Source organism: Phoenix dactylifera, chromosome 18, assembly GCF_009389715.1.
Source record: "Phoenix dactylifera cultivar Barhee BC4 chromosome 18, palm_55x_up_171113_PBpolish2nd_filt_p, whole genome shotgun sequence".
NCBI classification, from domain to species: domain Eukaryota; kingdom Viridiplantae; phylum Streptophyta; class Magnoliopsida; order Arecales; family Arecaceae; genus Phoenix; species Phoenix dactylifera.
In genome coordinates, this window is record NC_052409.1 from 6,883,330 (window position 1) to 6,897,182 (window position 13,853).

The 13,853-nt window shown below is 48.3% G+C and overlaps 1 protein-coding gene across 1 annotated transcript; it reads left to right on the forward strand.

Annotated features, from left to right (window-relative positions):
* The first annotated feature begins 2,618 nt into the window (after nucleotides 1-2,618).
* LOC103710743 (L-lactate dehydrogenase A-like) lies at nucleotides 2,619-5,314 on the forward strand. Its single transcript, XM_039115559.1, has 2 exons — nucleotides 2,619-3,309; nucleotides 4,668-5,314. The coding sequence occupies exons 1-2, from the start codon at nucleotides 2,704-2,706 to the stop codon at nucleotides 5,112-5,114; spliced, it is 1,053 nt and encodes a 350-aa protein (XP_038971487.1). The 5' UTR covers nucleotides 2,619-2,703; the 3' UTR covers nucleotides 5,115-5,314.
* Nucleotides 5,315-13,853: the final 8,539 nt, after the last annotated feature.

Genomic DNA, 13,853 nt, shown 5'->3' on the forward strand with positions numbered 1-13,853 from the left:
CAATCATTCTTTAGAGTCTTATGTCTTGACTGGATCCAACAAAGTTTTCCTAAATGGTTTCAGATGGTTCTTCTGATGCTGTTGGCTGCCATCAGGTGGAGGTGGTGGCGCAAAAAAAAAGCGAAATGCTAGACTCTTCCTTCATAAAACCACATCTCTGCCCATCTTTCTAATAGCTATTCAGTCTACAATTCCCGTCCTGTGGGTTGCCCTACGTGTGAGTACGTCACTTCAGCGCCATCTCAGTACAGACGGATCAGATGGCGATCCCACGTAGTTAATCTTTCCTTCAAACTGCAGTCTGCTTCGCCGAGCTGAGCATTTACTCCTTCCTTCCTTATCATAAAAAATAAAAAAAACTATTGTTTACAGGTATTGATGGTGACCCACCATGACATTCCATTAAGCCAATGACGAAAAAGAGGGTGTAATGAGAGTGTTTTTTATCAATTAATGACTGGTACAAATTAAAAAAAAAAGTGTGATAGTTAAAAGACGTGATCTAGCTAATTGGCATCATACTTTCAAATGAATCAGGTGTATCTCATATATTAAGTGATTAATTTATGTTAAAGTTTTCGGGTATCACTTTTCAAGATTATATTAGCTGCTCTTAGCACAGATATGACATAGGTTAAACCTTCTTATACTACTCTCAGTTTAGCCATGGATACTACAAGGCTTGTATGATTCGCGGAAAAAAAAAAGTAATTAAAATTAATGAAAGTTGGTTGAAGTTTTTAAAGAAAAGAGATTAAAAATAGCTTTCTAATAAAAATACGATTTTCATATTTTATAGAAATAAAAATTTTATATGTAATATGAAAAAGTCTAATTTTTATCAGCTAGAAATAGATTAATTTCTTTTCAAAAATGCCCTTAAATTTTTAGATAGAATAAGGTATGGTTTTTTCATTTATTAAAGAAATAACAAGTATTATACACAATTTTTTCAAAATATTAGATGCTCAACCAAAAATAAATTATTATAAAATATGCTATTTTTTTTCCGATCAACCAAATATATAAAAATTATTTTTTATTATATATATCGTATCAGTTTTTTAGAAAAAATATTATAGACGATATCTATCTGCAATTACAAAGGATGAGCAGAATTTTAGATTTAAAACCTAAACCATTCTCTTTAACATTACTATTAAAATTAATTTTTTAAAAACTAGGAAGGGGACCTCTCAAAATTAATCATGCTCTTTAAATACCATATAGAGTCTCGGACTCCTTTTTCCTTAAAAGCCTGCCCGTCAAGAAAGTGGTGCTCTTCTTCCTCCTCAAGAAACGTGGACTTTCCTTCCGCGGGCCATGGATTTGGCACCGGCCGGTAAACTTGGACCGCCAAACTTGACGTGCCCTTCGTCCCTTCGGCCTCAGCAAACCGAACGGAGTTCGGTGCGCAGGATAAAGCCAATCCTGAGGCGCCACGTAAAGAGACGCTATTGGCGCGGCGGATTTTACCTGGTTTGGCCGTTTCTCCTTCAGTGTGGATGGGAGACTCCCACAACTTCTGGAACGTTAGACCAGCGGGAGAAGAAGTGTTGACTTGACTTCTAACATTTTAATAAATTAATTATATAAAAACAAAATATACTACTAGAATAGAACAGGATACTAATATATTCATACATATATTTATATTATTTAATAAATATAAATATAAATATTAGTCACATATACAGAATTAATATCTATATTTATTTTAAATGGATATAAATACAAATTAGATATTAAAATTATGAATATAAATACGAATATAAATTAAATAATTAAAATTTATGACTATAAAATTAAAAATATTACTATGTGGATGATGAATTAAGCTAATAGTACATTAATGTGATCATTTATTTTTATTAAAAATTAATAAGTGCTATATAAAATTAAATAGAAATACAAATGAAATCAGATATTTAAGTACGGATTGGATGGTTGTTAATATTTATTAGACATACAAATATTAGTCTGATGCTTAAATAGAAAATTGGATCCAAACAAGAAAAACCTAGGGATTTTGGCATGCTGCAACTATTTTTATTTTTAAATTTTTAAGTAATTTTGATTTTTTTTTGCTTTAATGTATATGCATATTGAAATTTTTATTGGCTGAATATTTTTATAAAATTGAACCAAAAATCTTGCAGGAATTGAATCTGTTAGCCTACTTAAATCTCAGCCAAAATTTGAAACTTTAGCATCTAGAAAGAAAAAAAATAATAATATTATTTGGTTGAATAGATGGTCTAACAGCTAAATCTAGCAAGGAGTTTAGTGTAATTCTGCTGGATTATCTAAATAAATTATTAATAATTTCAGAAAACTATCGTTATCACACCAAAGATCTAGAATATTATATCACGAATATTAACTTCATTGTCACGTGCGTGGGTCCCGCAACTGTGCGTTTCTCCGAGCATTTCCATTGGTGCGGCCAAACTTCCCGAACACCAAAGTATTCTCCAGTCTCCACTCGACCGTCATCTCCACCCTATGGCTTGGTCCCACAAGTGTTTTAGAGGGTGTAAGTTATGGTGTGTGGAGATGGGTGCGTCACGTATTGGTTAAAAAGATCCCCAACTTCCCCTTTATTTAGGAGGGCAGAGGAGACAAGGAGAGGCAGTGACCACCCACTTCTTCTTCATCTTCTTCTTCCGGATTCCGTCATTCGTTTTTGATCGTCCGATCGAGATGAAGAAGGTGTCGTCCTTGTCGGAGCTGGGGCTCGGGGAGGACGTCTCGCGGGCCTTCTTCCGGCCGCTCCAGCAGGCGGCGCCGCCGTCGCCGACGAAGCGGAACACCAAGATCTCCGTCATCGGCGTTGGAAACGTCGGGATGGCCATCGCCCAGACGATCCTCACCCAGGACCTCGCCGACGAGCTCGCCCTCGTCGACGCCAAGCCCGACAAGCTCCGCGGCGAGATGCTCGACCTCCAGCACGCAGCCGCCTTCCTCCCCCGCACTAAGATCCGCGCTTCCACGGACTACGCCGTCACCTCCGCCTCCGACCTCTGCATCATCACCGCCGGCGCCCGCCAGATCGCCGGCGAGTCCCGCCTCGATCTCCTGCAAAGAAACCTCTCCCTTTTCCGGGAGATCGTGCCTCCGCTCGCCCGCTACTCGCCGGACGCGCTCCTCCTCGTCGTATCCAACCCGGTCGACGTCTTGACCTACATCGCCTGGAAGCTCTCCGGCTTCCCTCCCAACCGCATCATCGGATCGGGGACCAATCTGGACTCGTCCCGGTTCCGCTTTCTTCTCGCCGATCACCTCGAGGTCAACGCCCAGGATGTCCAGGTAAAATTAATTAATTAAAGAACCTAAAAACCACCTTTTTTTCCAAATTAGATATCTAATCTTAGCGGTTTAATTTATGGTTTATTTTTTTTTTGTTATTTTATAGATCTATCATCATCTAGCTGATGATGTAGCTTATCGATGTCCTAATTTTTTTGTTATTTTTTTTTTCTAATTTTGATGCTAGGTTGTTGGTTTATCATAATTGCATCTTGGCTGTGCTCAATCCAGTAGATTAACCACTGATATGTGTAATTATATGTATAGTATGTGCTTAACCACATCATGAGCTTGTGAATTATTGTAATTAGCCTCTGTTTTTCCACTTATTTATGCATGTGGAGTAGATGGATGAATACAAAAGCACCATCCAACTTTGGCTAATTTTTGGGTTGGTCAGTTATAATTATAGGATATATCCAATGACATGCCTAAAAATTAAGCAATTTTCTATTTGACCCAATGATTCTCCAAGTCATTTCAATAATCATATTAATTAATGGGCACTGAAGCAAGATTTTTTTTAATGAATTTTATGGTTTAATCATGAAGCATAAAGAACTTTAGTCTCACGATTATAAAATGAATGATGCTAGATCTTGGAATTTAGGGAATATTACATGAAAAATCCACTTTATTCCATTTTCTATTAGTGGATCAATTTATTTAGTTTTGTTTATTTTGCAAAAAAATCTATTTGATACTTTATTAGGTCATTATACATTCCCATTCTCATGATTACTATAGAAATAATTTAATATTTGCATCGCCAAGTATTATGTGCTTATTTTTCTACCAATATATATATATACCAATTTTAAGATTAGTTTTGTATTAAATGCATGTGACCATTTGAGTCTAGGGATATAACAATGAGAAATTATACCCAATACCATATGCGCACCACATACTGAGACGAGCTCAAAATGAATGGAGCCCACAGAAAGGAGACGAAATAATTGATGTAGTATATCGCCATGGTGCATGTGGTGCATGATATAATTTCTCTATAAAGAATATAAAAGGAGACAAATCAATGATTTATATAGATGAGACAATTAATATGCCATGGGGTGTCTCCTATCTTGTAAACATGTGTTGACCAAGCATTTTCCACAATGGATATGGATATGATAATAATTCAGTAATTTGTTTAAGGAGATGATGAAGCTCAAAGTTGGCTTGTCGATGAATTTATAACTAGTCAAGGTCGAAATGAATTAGAAAAACACATGATCTATCCTATATATATATATATATATATATATATATATATATATATATATATATGTATGGAAATTGCTTGTGGCAAATAAGATTGTTAATTCTCTCCATTATTGATTTATTTTTTCACGTAGGCTTACATGGTGGGAGAGCATGGGGACAGCTCGGTAGCACTGTGGTCGAGCATAAGCGTGGGTGGCGTCCCAGTGCTGAGCTCCCTGGAGAAGCACCAGATTGGCTACGAGGAAGAAGTCCTGGAAAGCATCCGGAAGGCGGTGGTGGAGAGCGCTTATGAGGTGATCCGGCTGAAGGGGTACACCTCCTGGGCTATTGGCTACTCTGTGGCCAACCTTGCTCGGTCCTTGCTCCGCGACCAGCACCGCATCCACCCCGTCTCCCTCCTTGCCAAGGGCTTCTACGGCATCCCCGACGACCGCGAGGTCTTCCTCAGCCTCCCTGCCCGCCTCGGCCGTGGCGGCGTGCTCAGCGTCGCCAATGTCCACCTCACAGATGAGGAGTCTGCCCATCTCAGAAGGTCTGCCGATACCTTATGGAAGATACAGCAGCAGCTTGGCATTTGAGATGGAGCATTACCTCTTTTCTGGGGCCTTAGCTTCTCTTCTTTCTAGTACTAATTATTTTCTACTCTATTTTTGGGTCTTTGTGATCACCTGAATCCTATAATCGATTAAAACAGCTCATGTTTACTTATGTAACATTTATGCACCTTCAATTTTGATTATTATGCTTGATATGTTCTATTTTCAATTCGATTCATCAATTCTCTATTTTGGTCTGACCTCTTTGTTTATCACTTGCATATATGCTTGGTAGTTTTATCTTTCTGGTGTCAGGTTATGATAGCGAGATACGGTCGGCCAGGCTCAGCTGGGCAGGTGGTGGGCGGTCGGAGGGTATCTTTCATGTGGCGTGAGGTTGAGAGGTATATACCTACAGCACTGGCACATACTAGGTGGTTGATTGGCGATGGACGGAGCATTGATGTGATGGAGGACCCTTGGGTGGATTCAATTTCGCTGAGGCTGTGGCCGACGATGATTAGTGACGAGGGGCCTGTGGGGCTCCAAGTGCACGACCTCCTTATGCCTGGGGAGGCAAAGTGGGATGTTGACAGGTTGGGCCAGTTTTTCGGAGAGTACTTAGCAGAGCGGATTCGAGCCCTCCCCATCCCGAGATCGGCAGGTCCAGATGTTAGGGTTTGGAGCACCACTTGTAGGGCCAGAGTCAGGGTTGGTGATGTCGCTCGGGTTCTTCAGCAGGAGTCAGACCTGGGTAGGGACTGTGGCTGGATATGGAGGTTTGGGCTACACCAGAGGGTTGCATTATCCCTCTGGAAGGTAGCATGGGATCGTCTGCCGACGAGCTTGGAGCTGAGCCGTCGTGGAGTTAGCATTCCTCCTTTGTGCCAGTATTGTGAGGCAGATGAGTCAGTGGATCATGCACTATTCCAGTGTGTCTGGGCGAGGGGGACTTGGAGGTTATCCGGGATTCAGGAGGCGGTCTGAAGCCGGAGGGATAGTTTTCTGGAGGAGGTCTGGCGTTGTTCCATCTCCACCCAGATGAGGTCTGTGGCTATTAGGGCGTCTTGCACAGCTTACCAGGTATGGATGGCCAGGAACGCCCGTGTTTTTGGCGAGCCTAGCCTGTCCCCACGATTTGTGATGGAGCGGGCTCGGGCTCAGGCAGTAGAGTTTCTTTCTGTAGATCTGGATCATAGACCTTTGACAGCTCGGGACATCTGGGGCCCCCATTCTGCTTCGGCAGCTACTCACACGGTGTTTTTCACCTGGGAGCCCCCACCCCCAAGCTTCCTCAAGGTCAATTTTGATGGCTCAATCTTGGAAGGAGGCAGGAGAGGAGGAGCAGGTTTTGTTATTAGGGGCCCGAGCTCCAGCAGTGGGTTGTCAGATCTTCGATACCTCGGTCCCAGGGGCAGAGCTGCGGGCGGCTTGGATGGGATTACGGTATGCACGACAGGTACTTCAGGCGAGCTCCATCCTCCTGGAGGGTGACTCAGCCACAGTGATTAGTTGGGTTCGGAAGGGCCCTCACAGTGATGGAGGAGTTCACTCGTTACTCCGTAATATATGGTTGATGAGGGAGGGGCTTACTTTTCAGGTTATGCATGTATATCGTGAGTCGAATGGGGCGGCAGACTGGGTGGCGGCGTATGTTGCGAGCCACTCAGGAGGCACTTTTTGGGTTGGTGGGGATGACGTGCCCGGAGCATTCCGGGACTTTTTGTTCGCAGATTCTGTTGGGTGTATTCGTACCCGAGTAGTATGAATTGCCCGTTTAAAAAAAAAAAAAAAAAGGGCTAGGAGTTTAGTGAGAGAACTTGATATTTTAGAATATTTTAAGAGGATTTTTGTTGTCCTGGTGACAGGTTTAGCCATATGTTGGGCTGGTTAGCAGCTAAATAAACAGTGAAATATTATGTTGGCCCTGCCCAAACAAATGCAACTAAAAAAAAAAAAATCCTATATCATGGTGTCCTTCCTATATATCATATTTCTTAAATCATTTTTGTAGTCCTTAGCACAGGCGCAGTCTCAAGAATATTAAAATCTCACCATGAACTGATGCTAGTTTACATAGTGTCCATCCATTAAACTATTGCCATGTTTCTAGTTCATTAATAATTAAGCAAGTTAATCATGTGGAGAGCAGCAACTTACTGTTAATCTTTTGTAATGTTTAGCGTTTAATTATTTGGTAGGATTCTGCCATAAAAAAATATATAAAAAGCCCACAACCAAGGATACGCCATAATAGTTCATGGGAACAGAATTCGGGTCAATTCACACCACTGCAACTTAGATAAAATGATGCATATGCCATGCGTGAATTAATTTTCTAATTTTGTTTTATATTTTGAATATGGTATCCATTAGTAGGTTGTAAGGTATTCTTTGAAACTTAGAAGCATTTGTCTTGGCAAATCAAGGATGGTCTTGTCACTACATAAAGGTCACAGATTCACCAAAATTATGGGGGTTCATTTTATTCTTCTTTGGAGCATAAGAGAGGAGAAAATGGGATGGTAACATTTGGACCTCAAAAGTTCACTGTATATAATATTTAGATCCCGAAACGCAACCTGAGACATTCTCACGATGCTAAAATGTAGCCTTTTGGTATATCAACATGAGACATGGCTAGCACCAGATAACAAATATTTTTATTCACTGCATTCTTAAAAGTTTACAAATAGACCTGTTGGGGGAAAATGTCGCCACCCCAGGGGCCGACCAAGCAGACCCCTCCGAGCAGGGGCCGACCGAGCAGACTCCTCCGAGCAGGGGCCGACCGAGCAGACCCCTCCGACCCGCGGGCGGTCGAGCCGACCCCCCCTTCGGCCTGGCACATCCAGATAGCCCTACCAACCCTAGGACGTCTAACCTGCGCGTTGAGATCACATCCTCCCGTAGTACGATCAAAAGACCACGTTTTGTCTTCGCCAACAATTAATGTGTATGGGTCTTGCGGACATCCGGTTCACTCAACAATCAAAGCGTATGGCACCTGCAGGCCCTCAGTCTACTCAATAATTAAAGAGTATGGCTTCCATCGACTACGGACATCAAGCCTCTCACGGCAAACCCGCATGGCTACGAATGATGGCATGACTCCACGACGACTTGAGCTTCGGCCTAATCTCCTACAGTAACAACATTGATTTACACGATCGGGCATTAATGCACAATTGTACGACAAGCCATTTGCTCTGTCACATCACAGGTAACCCGCCCCCTATAAAAGGGGAACTCCTTCATTTTAGAGGGGGATCTGACTTTCCGGCCCTCTCTCTCTCCCTCGATCTCTCTCTTCCCCCACATTGATCCCTCACTGACTTAAGCATCGAAGGGCCGGCCCCGGACAGCCCGGCCACCGGCTTCTTGCAGGTCTCCAGGAGGACGCCGCCCGCCGACAAGTCGCCATCCGCCACTCAGGCAGCGGAGCTCCTCCCTTTCGGCCGACAGTCGCCCCCGGGTCCAATTTTCAGCAACAGTTGGCGCTAGAGGAAGGGCCCGAGTCGCGACAATGAAGCTGAGAAGCAAGAGAGCTTCTAATGTCTCTCGACGTCCTTCACCTAGCCCCGGACACTCTGTCCAGAACTCGCCACCTCCGACCGAGTCGGCTCCCCAAGTTCGGCCGGAGCAGTTTGATGCCCTGGTGCAGCAGGTTCAGGCCTTGGCTGCTGCTGTCCAAGGCCTGCAACCCAGGGGCATCCCAACGGCACCACTCCCTCCAGCCCCAGTTCAGCCGGTGCCTCCTGCAAGCGGATTGCCCCTCCAAGATTCCCAAGCTCAGGCCTCCCCTTGGAGGGAACACCCGGTGAGGGATCCTGGTGATCCCAGGGCAACCTGCGCCGGAGCGGACCGCCGCGGCGATCCCCCTGAGTGATGAGCTCGACAAGAAGGTCGAGAAGCTGGAGCGCCAGATTGAGGCACTCCACGGCAGGAGGTCGGGACGCGATGGTGACTTCGAGTTCACCACGAGGTCCCCCTTCTCCCAGCAAATTGAAGATGAGCCGGTCCCGCTAAGATTCAAGATGCCCCAGGTGGAGCCTTACAACGGTAGGACCGACCCCCTTGACCACCTGGAAAACTATCGGGCCTTAATGGCCCTGCAGGGAGCCTCGGAGGCCATGCTTTGCAAAGCCTTCCCAGCAACACTCCGAGGGGCAGCCCGGCTTTGGTTTACCGGGCTGAAGCCTAGCACCGTCTCCTCCTTCGAACAGCTCGGCAGGCAATTTGCCAGCAACTTTGCTGCCAGCCGACCCCAGCGGCGGACCTCGGACTCCCTCCTCGATATAAAACAAAAGGAGGGAGAGTCCCTCAGGGAATATTTGGACCGATTTACCGCCGCAACATGGGAAGTCCGGGAGCTTGACCAGTCAATCGCCATGTCAGCACTGAAGACTGGGGCCCGGTTTTATAGATTCCTCTTCTCCATCGAGAAGAACTTCCCTGCCGACCTCACTGAGATGCTGGTTCGGGCACGGAAGTATGCGAAAGCCGAGGAAGCTATTGCCGTTAGACGGAGCGGGGCCGAGCAGACCCCCAAGAAGCAGAAAAGACGCCGCGAAGAGCGTGGCCACCCTAGAAGCCCGTCCTCGCGCCGAGCCAAGAATTTGCCTTGTTTGAAGAGTCCACCCCGATTGCGGGGACCACCTCGGCAAAGGTCCCCGCCCCGCCCGAGGTCTCCACCACGGGCCCGCATACCCAATGGGAGGTACGAAAATTACACTCCCCTTACTGCTCCTCGGGCTGAGATTCTCATGGAGATCGAAGGCCGGGACTATTTCCGGCCCCCGCCCCCGAGACGAGATCCCGGGGCTTGGCGTAACCCCCGGAAGTACTGCCATTTCCACCGGGATCACGGCCATGATACGGAGGACTGCTTTCAGCTCCGGGACGAGATCGAGGCACTCATCCGTCGAGGAGTGCTCGACCGGTTCGTACGGAACCGGCGCGAAGGGAGAAGGCCAGTGGAGAGTACCGCGCAGCCCGAAGATCCAAATGCCAACAGACCTATCGCCGGCACCATCAACACCATCCGAGGCGGGGCCTCGGTCGGAGGAGCACCGGAGGAAGGAACCGCCCCGAAGCGCCTGCGCGCCTCGGAAACCATCTCGTTCTCGGATGAGGACTTGGAGGGAGTTGAAACTCCCCATGATGACGCGGTGGTCGTCTCTATGGTTGTGAATAGGTTCGATGTAAAACGTGTCCTAGTTGATAATGGGAGCTCGGCGAATGTTTTGTACTTTGACGCCTATTCTAGAATGGGGATGGAACAAAAGCAATTGCGAAGGATGAACGCCCCGCTGGTCGGATTTACTGGAGACTCAGTCTCAGTAGAGGGCGAGGTCGATCTTCTGGTCACGGTCGGGCTCGCCCCCTGGGAAAGTACCGTGAGGATGGGTTTCCTCGTGGTGCACCGGCCCTCGGCTTATAATGCCATCCTCGGACGACCAGGGCTCAACGCTCTTCGAGCCGTGGTCTCAACCCGCCACCTGCTTATGCGATTCCCCACCAGCCAAGGAGTCGGCGAAGTCCGTGGGGACCAGGCGGTAGTAAGACGGTGCTACATGGCGACCCATGAGGCGAAGCAACCGGCCAAGGTGTCGGTTCCAACAACAGACAAGCTCTCGGCCGAAACTTTAGAGGCACGGGTCGGCCCTCAGAAGAATCGGATAGAGCCCGGTGAGCTACTAATTCAAGTTCCTTTGCAAGAAAATTTTCCGGAGCTAACCGTGCAGGTCGGCTTCGGCCTTGATGCTCGCGAGAGATCGCCTCATCAGCTTCCTGAGGAACAACATGGACGTCTTCGCCTGGTCGCCCGCAAATATGCCAGGGATAGATTCGGAGGTCGCGGTCCACCGACTCCAAGTGAAGCCCTGCAAATCGGTGCGGCAAAAGAAGCGAAATGCCGCCCCAGAGCGACAACGAGCAGTAGCTGAGGAAGTTGATAAACTCCTCAAGGCCGGCTTCATCCGAAAGATATCCTATCCAGAGTGGCTCGCCAATGTGGTCCTCGTCAAAAAGGCCAGTGGGAAATGGCGCATGTGCGTGGACTACACCGACCTGAACAAGGCTTACTCAAAGGACAGTTTTCCACTCCCCAGCATCGATCAGCTCGTAGACTCCACCTCGGGACACGAGCTGTTGACATTTATGAACGCCTTCTCCGGATACAACCAGATCCGGATGGCGCCGGAGGATGAGGAAAAGACGGCCTTCATCACTGACGGGGGTACCTATTGCTACAAAGTAATGCCCTTCGGCTTAAAGAATGCTGGAGCAACTTATCAGAGGCTGGTCAGCCGGATCTTCAAAGACCAAATAGGCCGAAACATGGAGGTCTATGTTGATGACATGTTGGTAAAAAGCAAAATGGCGCAAGATCATGTGACCGACCTCAGTGAAGCATTCTCCACACTCCGAAGGTACCGAATGAAGCTCAATCCGGCCAAATGCGCGTTCGGAGTCACCTCGGGCAAGTTCCTTGGCTTCGTAATCACACAGCGGGGAATCGAGGCCAATCCTGAGAAGATCCGAGCGCTCCAAGAGATGACGCCCCCGAGGACAGTTAAGGAAGTGCAACGGCTTACAGGCCGAGTTGCAGCTCTCGGAAGATTCGTCTCCCGATCGGCCGAGCGCTGCCTTCCGTTCTTTGCGGCCCTCAAGAAGCCAAAAGACTTTTTATGGTCGGCCGAGTGTCAGCAAGCCTTCGAGGAGCTTAAGTGTCTTCTTGCCTCTCCTCCGCTGCTCACGAAGCCTCAGCAGGGTGAGCTCCTCTACTTATACTTAGCTGTTTCTCCTGTAGCAGTGAGCTCGGTCCTGGTTCGGGAGGAGAGCAAGCTCCATAAGCCGGTATATTACACAAGCCGGGTCTTGAGGGATGCCGAGATCCGATACTCCAAGCTGGAGAAGACCGCTTATGCCTTGGTCGTCTCAGCTTGGAGGCTCCGGCCCTATTTTCAAGCTCACACGGTGGCCGTGCTGACCGACCAACCGGTGAAGCAGATCCTGCAGCGATCAGATCGTGCCGGTTGAGTTACAAAGTGGGCTATCGAGCTCGGAGAGTTCGACCTCGAGTATCGGCCCAGGCCAGCGATCAAGGCACAGGCACTCGCTGACTTTATAGTCGAGTGCACCGTGCCAGACGAGCCCGAGCCCGGGCCAACGCCAGTGGAGCAGACCCCGAGCCTGACATGGAACTCGGGGGGTAGCGGAGCGGGCCTCATCCTCACCAGTCTAGATGGAGTGGTCGCCGACCAGGCCCTGCGCTTGGAGTTCCCCGCCTCTAACAACGCGGCGGAGTACGAAGCACTCATCGCTGGGCTCAAGTTGGCCAGGGAACTAGGAGTAAGGAACCTAAGGGCCTCAGCGATTCCCAGTTGGTCGTGAACCAAATCTTGGGTGACTTCGAGGCCAGAGAGCCCACGATGCAGGAGTATCTTCAGAAAGTGCGGGATCTCACTTCGACTCTGAGCTACTTCCACATCCAACACATTGCCAGGTCGGAGAATCTCAGAGCAGATCAACTATCAAAGCTGGCGTCCTCTCACATGAGCGAGCTTTCCAAAGCAGCAGCGCTGGAGTACCTCCAAAGACCCAGCACGGAGGAGCCCGAGCCAGCCCTTTGCATTGAAGTTGAGCCGAGCTGGGTGGACGAGCTCATTAGCTACTTGCGGGATGAGATCCTCCCCAGCGATGAATGCGAGGCTTGCCGAGTCAGGCGCCTGGCCGCTCGGTACATATTATACGAAGGCAAGCTTTATCGGAGGTCTTTTACCTCTCCCCTCCCCAGGCCGGCGATCAAGGCACAGGCACTTGCCGACTTTATAGTCGAGTGCACCGTGCCAGACGAGCCCGAGCCCGGGCTAGCGCCAGTGGAGCAGACCCCGAGCCTGACATGGACCTTGCATGTTGATGGTTTTTCGAACTCGGGGGGTAGCGGAGCGGGCCTCATCCTCACCAGTCCAGATGGAGTGGTCGCCGAGCAGGCCCTGCGCTTCGAGTTTCCCGCCTCTAACAACGTGGCGGAGTACGAAGTACTCATCGCTGGGCTCAAGTTAGCCAGGGAACTAGGAGTAAGGAACCTAAGGGCCTTCAGCGATTCCTAGTTGGTCGTGAACCAAATCTTGGGTGACTTCGAGGCCAGAGAGCCCACGATGCAGGAGTATCTTCGGAAAGTGCGGGATCTCACTTCGACTCTGAGCTCCTTCCACATCCAACACATTGCCAGGTCGGAGAATCTCAGAGTAGATCAACTATCAAAGCTGGCGTCCTCTCGCATGAGCGAGCTTCTCAAAGCAGCAGCGCTGGAGTACCTCCAAAGACCCAGCACGGAGGAGCCCGAGCCAGCCCTTTGCATTGAAGTTGAGCCGAGCTGGGTGGACGAGCTCATTAGCTACTTGCGGGATGAGGTCCTCCCCAGCGATGAACGCGAGGCTCGCCGAGTCAGGCGCCTGGCTGCTCGGTACATATTATACAAAGGCAAGCTTTATCGAAGGTCTTTTACCTCTCCCCTCCTCAGGTGCCTCCGCCCGACAGAGGCGGATTACGCAATGCGTGAAGTCCACGATGGAATTTGTGGAAACCATCTGGGGGGACGAGCATTAGCGCACAAGATTTTGCGCCAAGGATACTACTGGCCGACACTCCAGAAGGACACCCTCGACTTCGTCCGAAGATGCGACCGATGCCAGAGAAACGCCAATGTCCAACGCCGGCCCTCGGCCCCGTTGACCTCGATCAGCTCCCCTTGGCCATTCGCCCAGTGGGGGA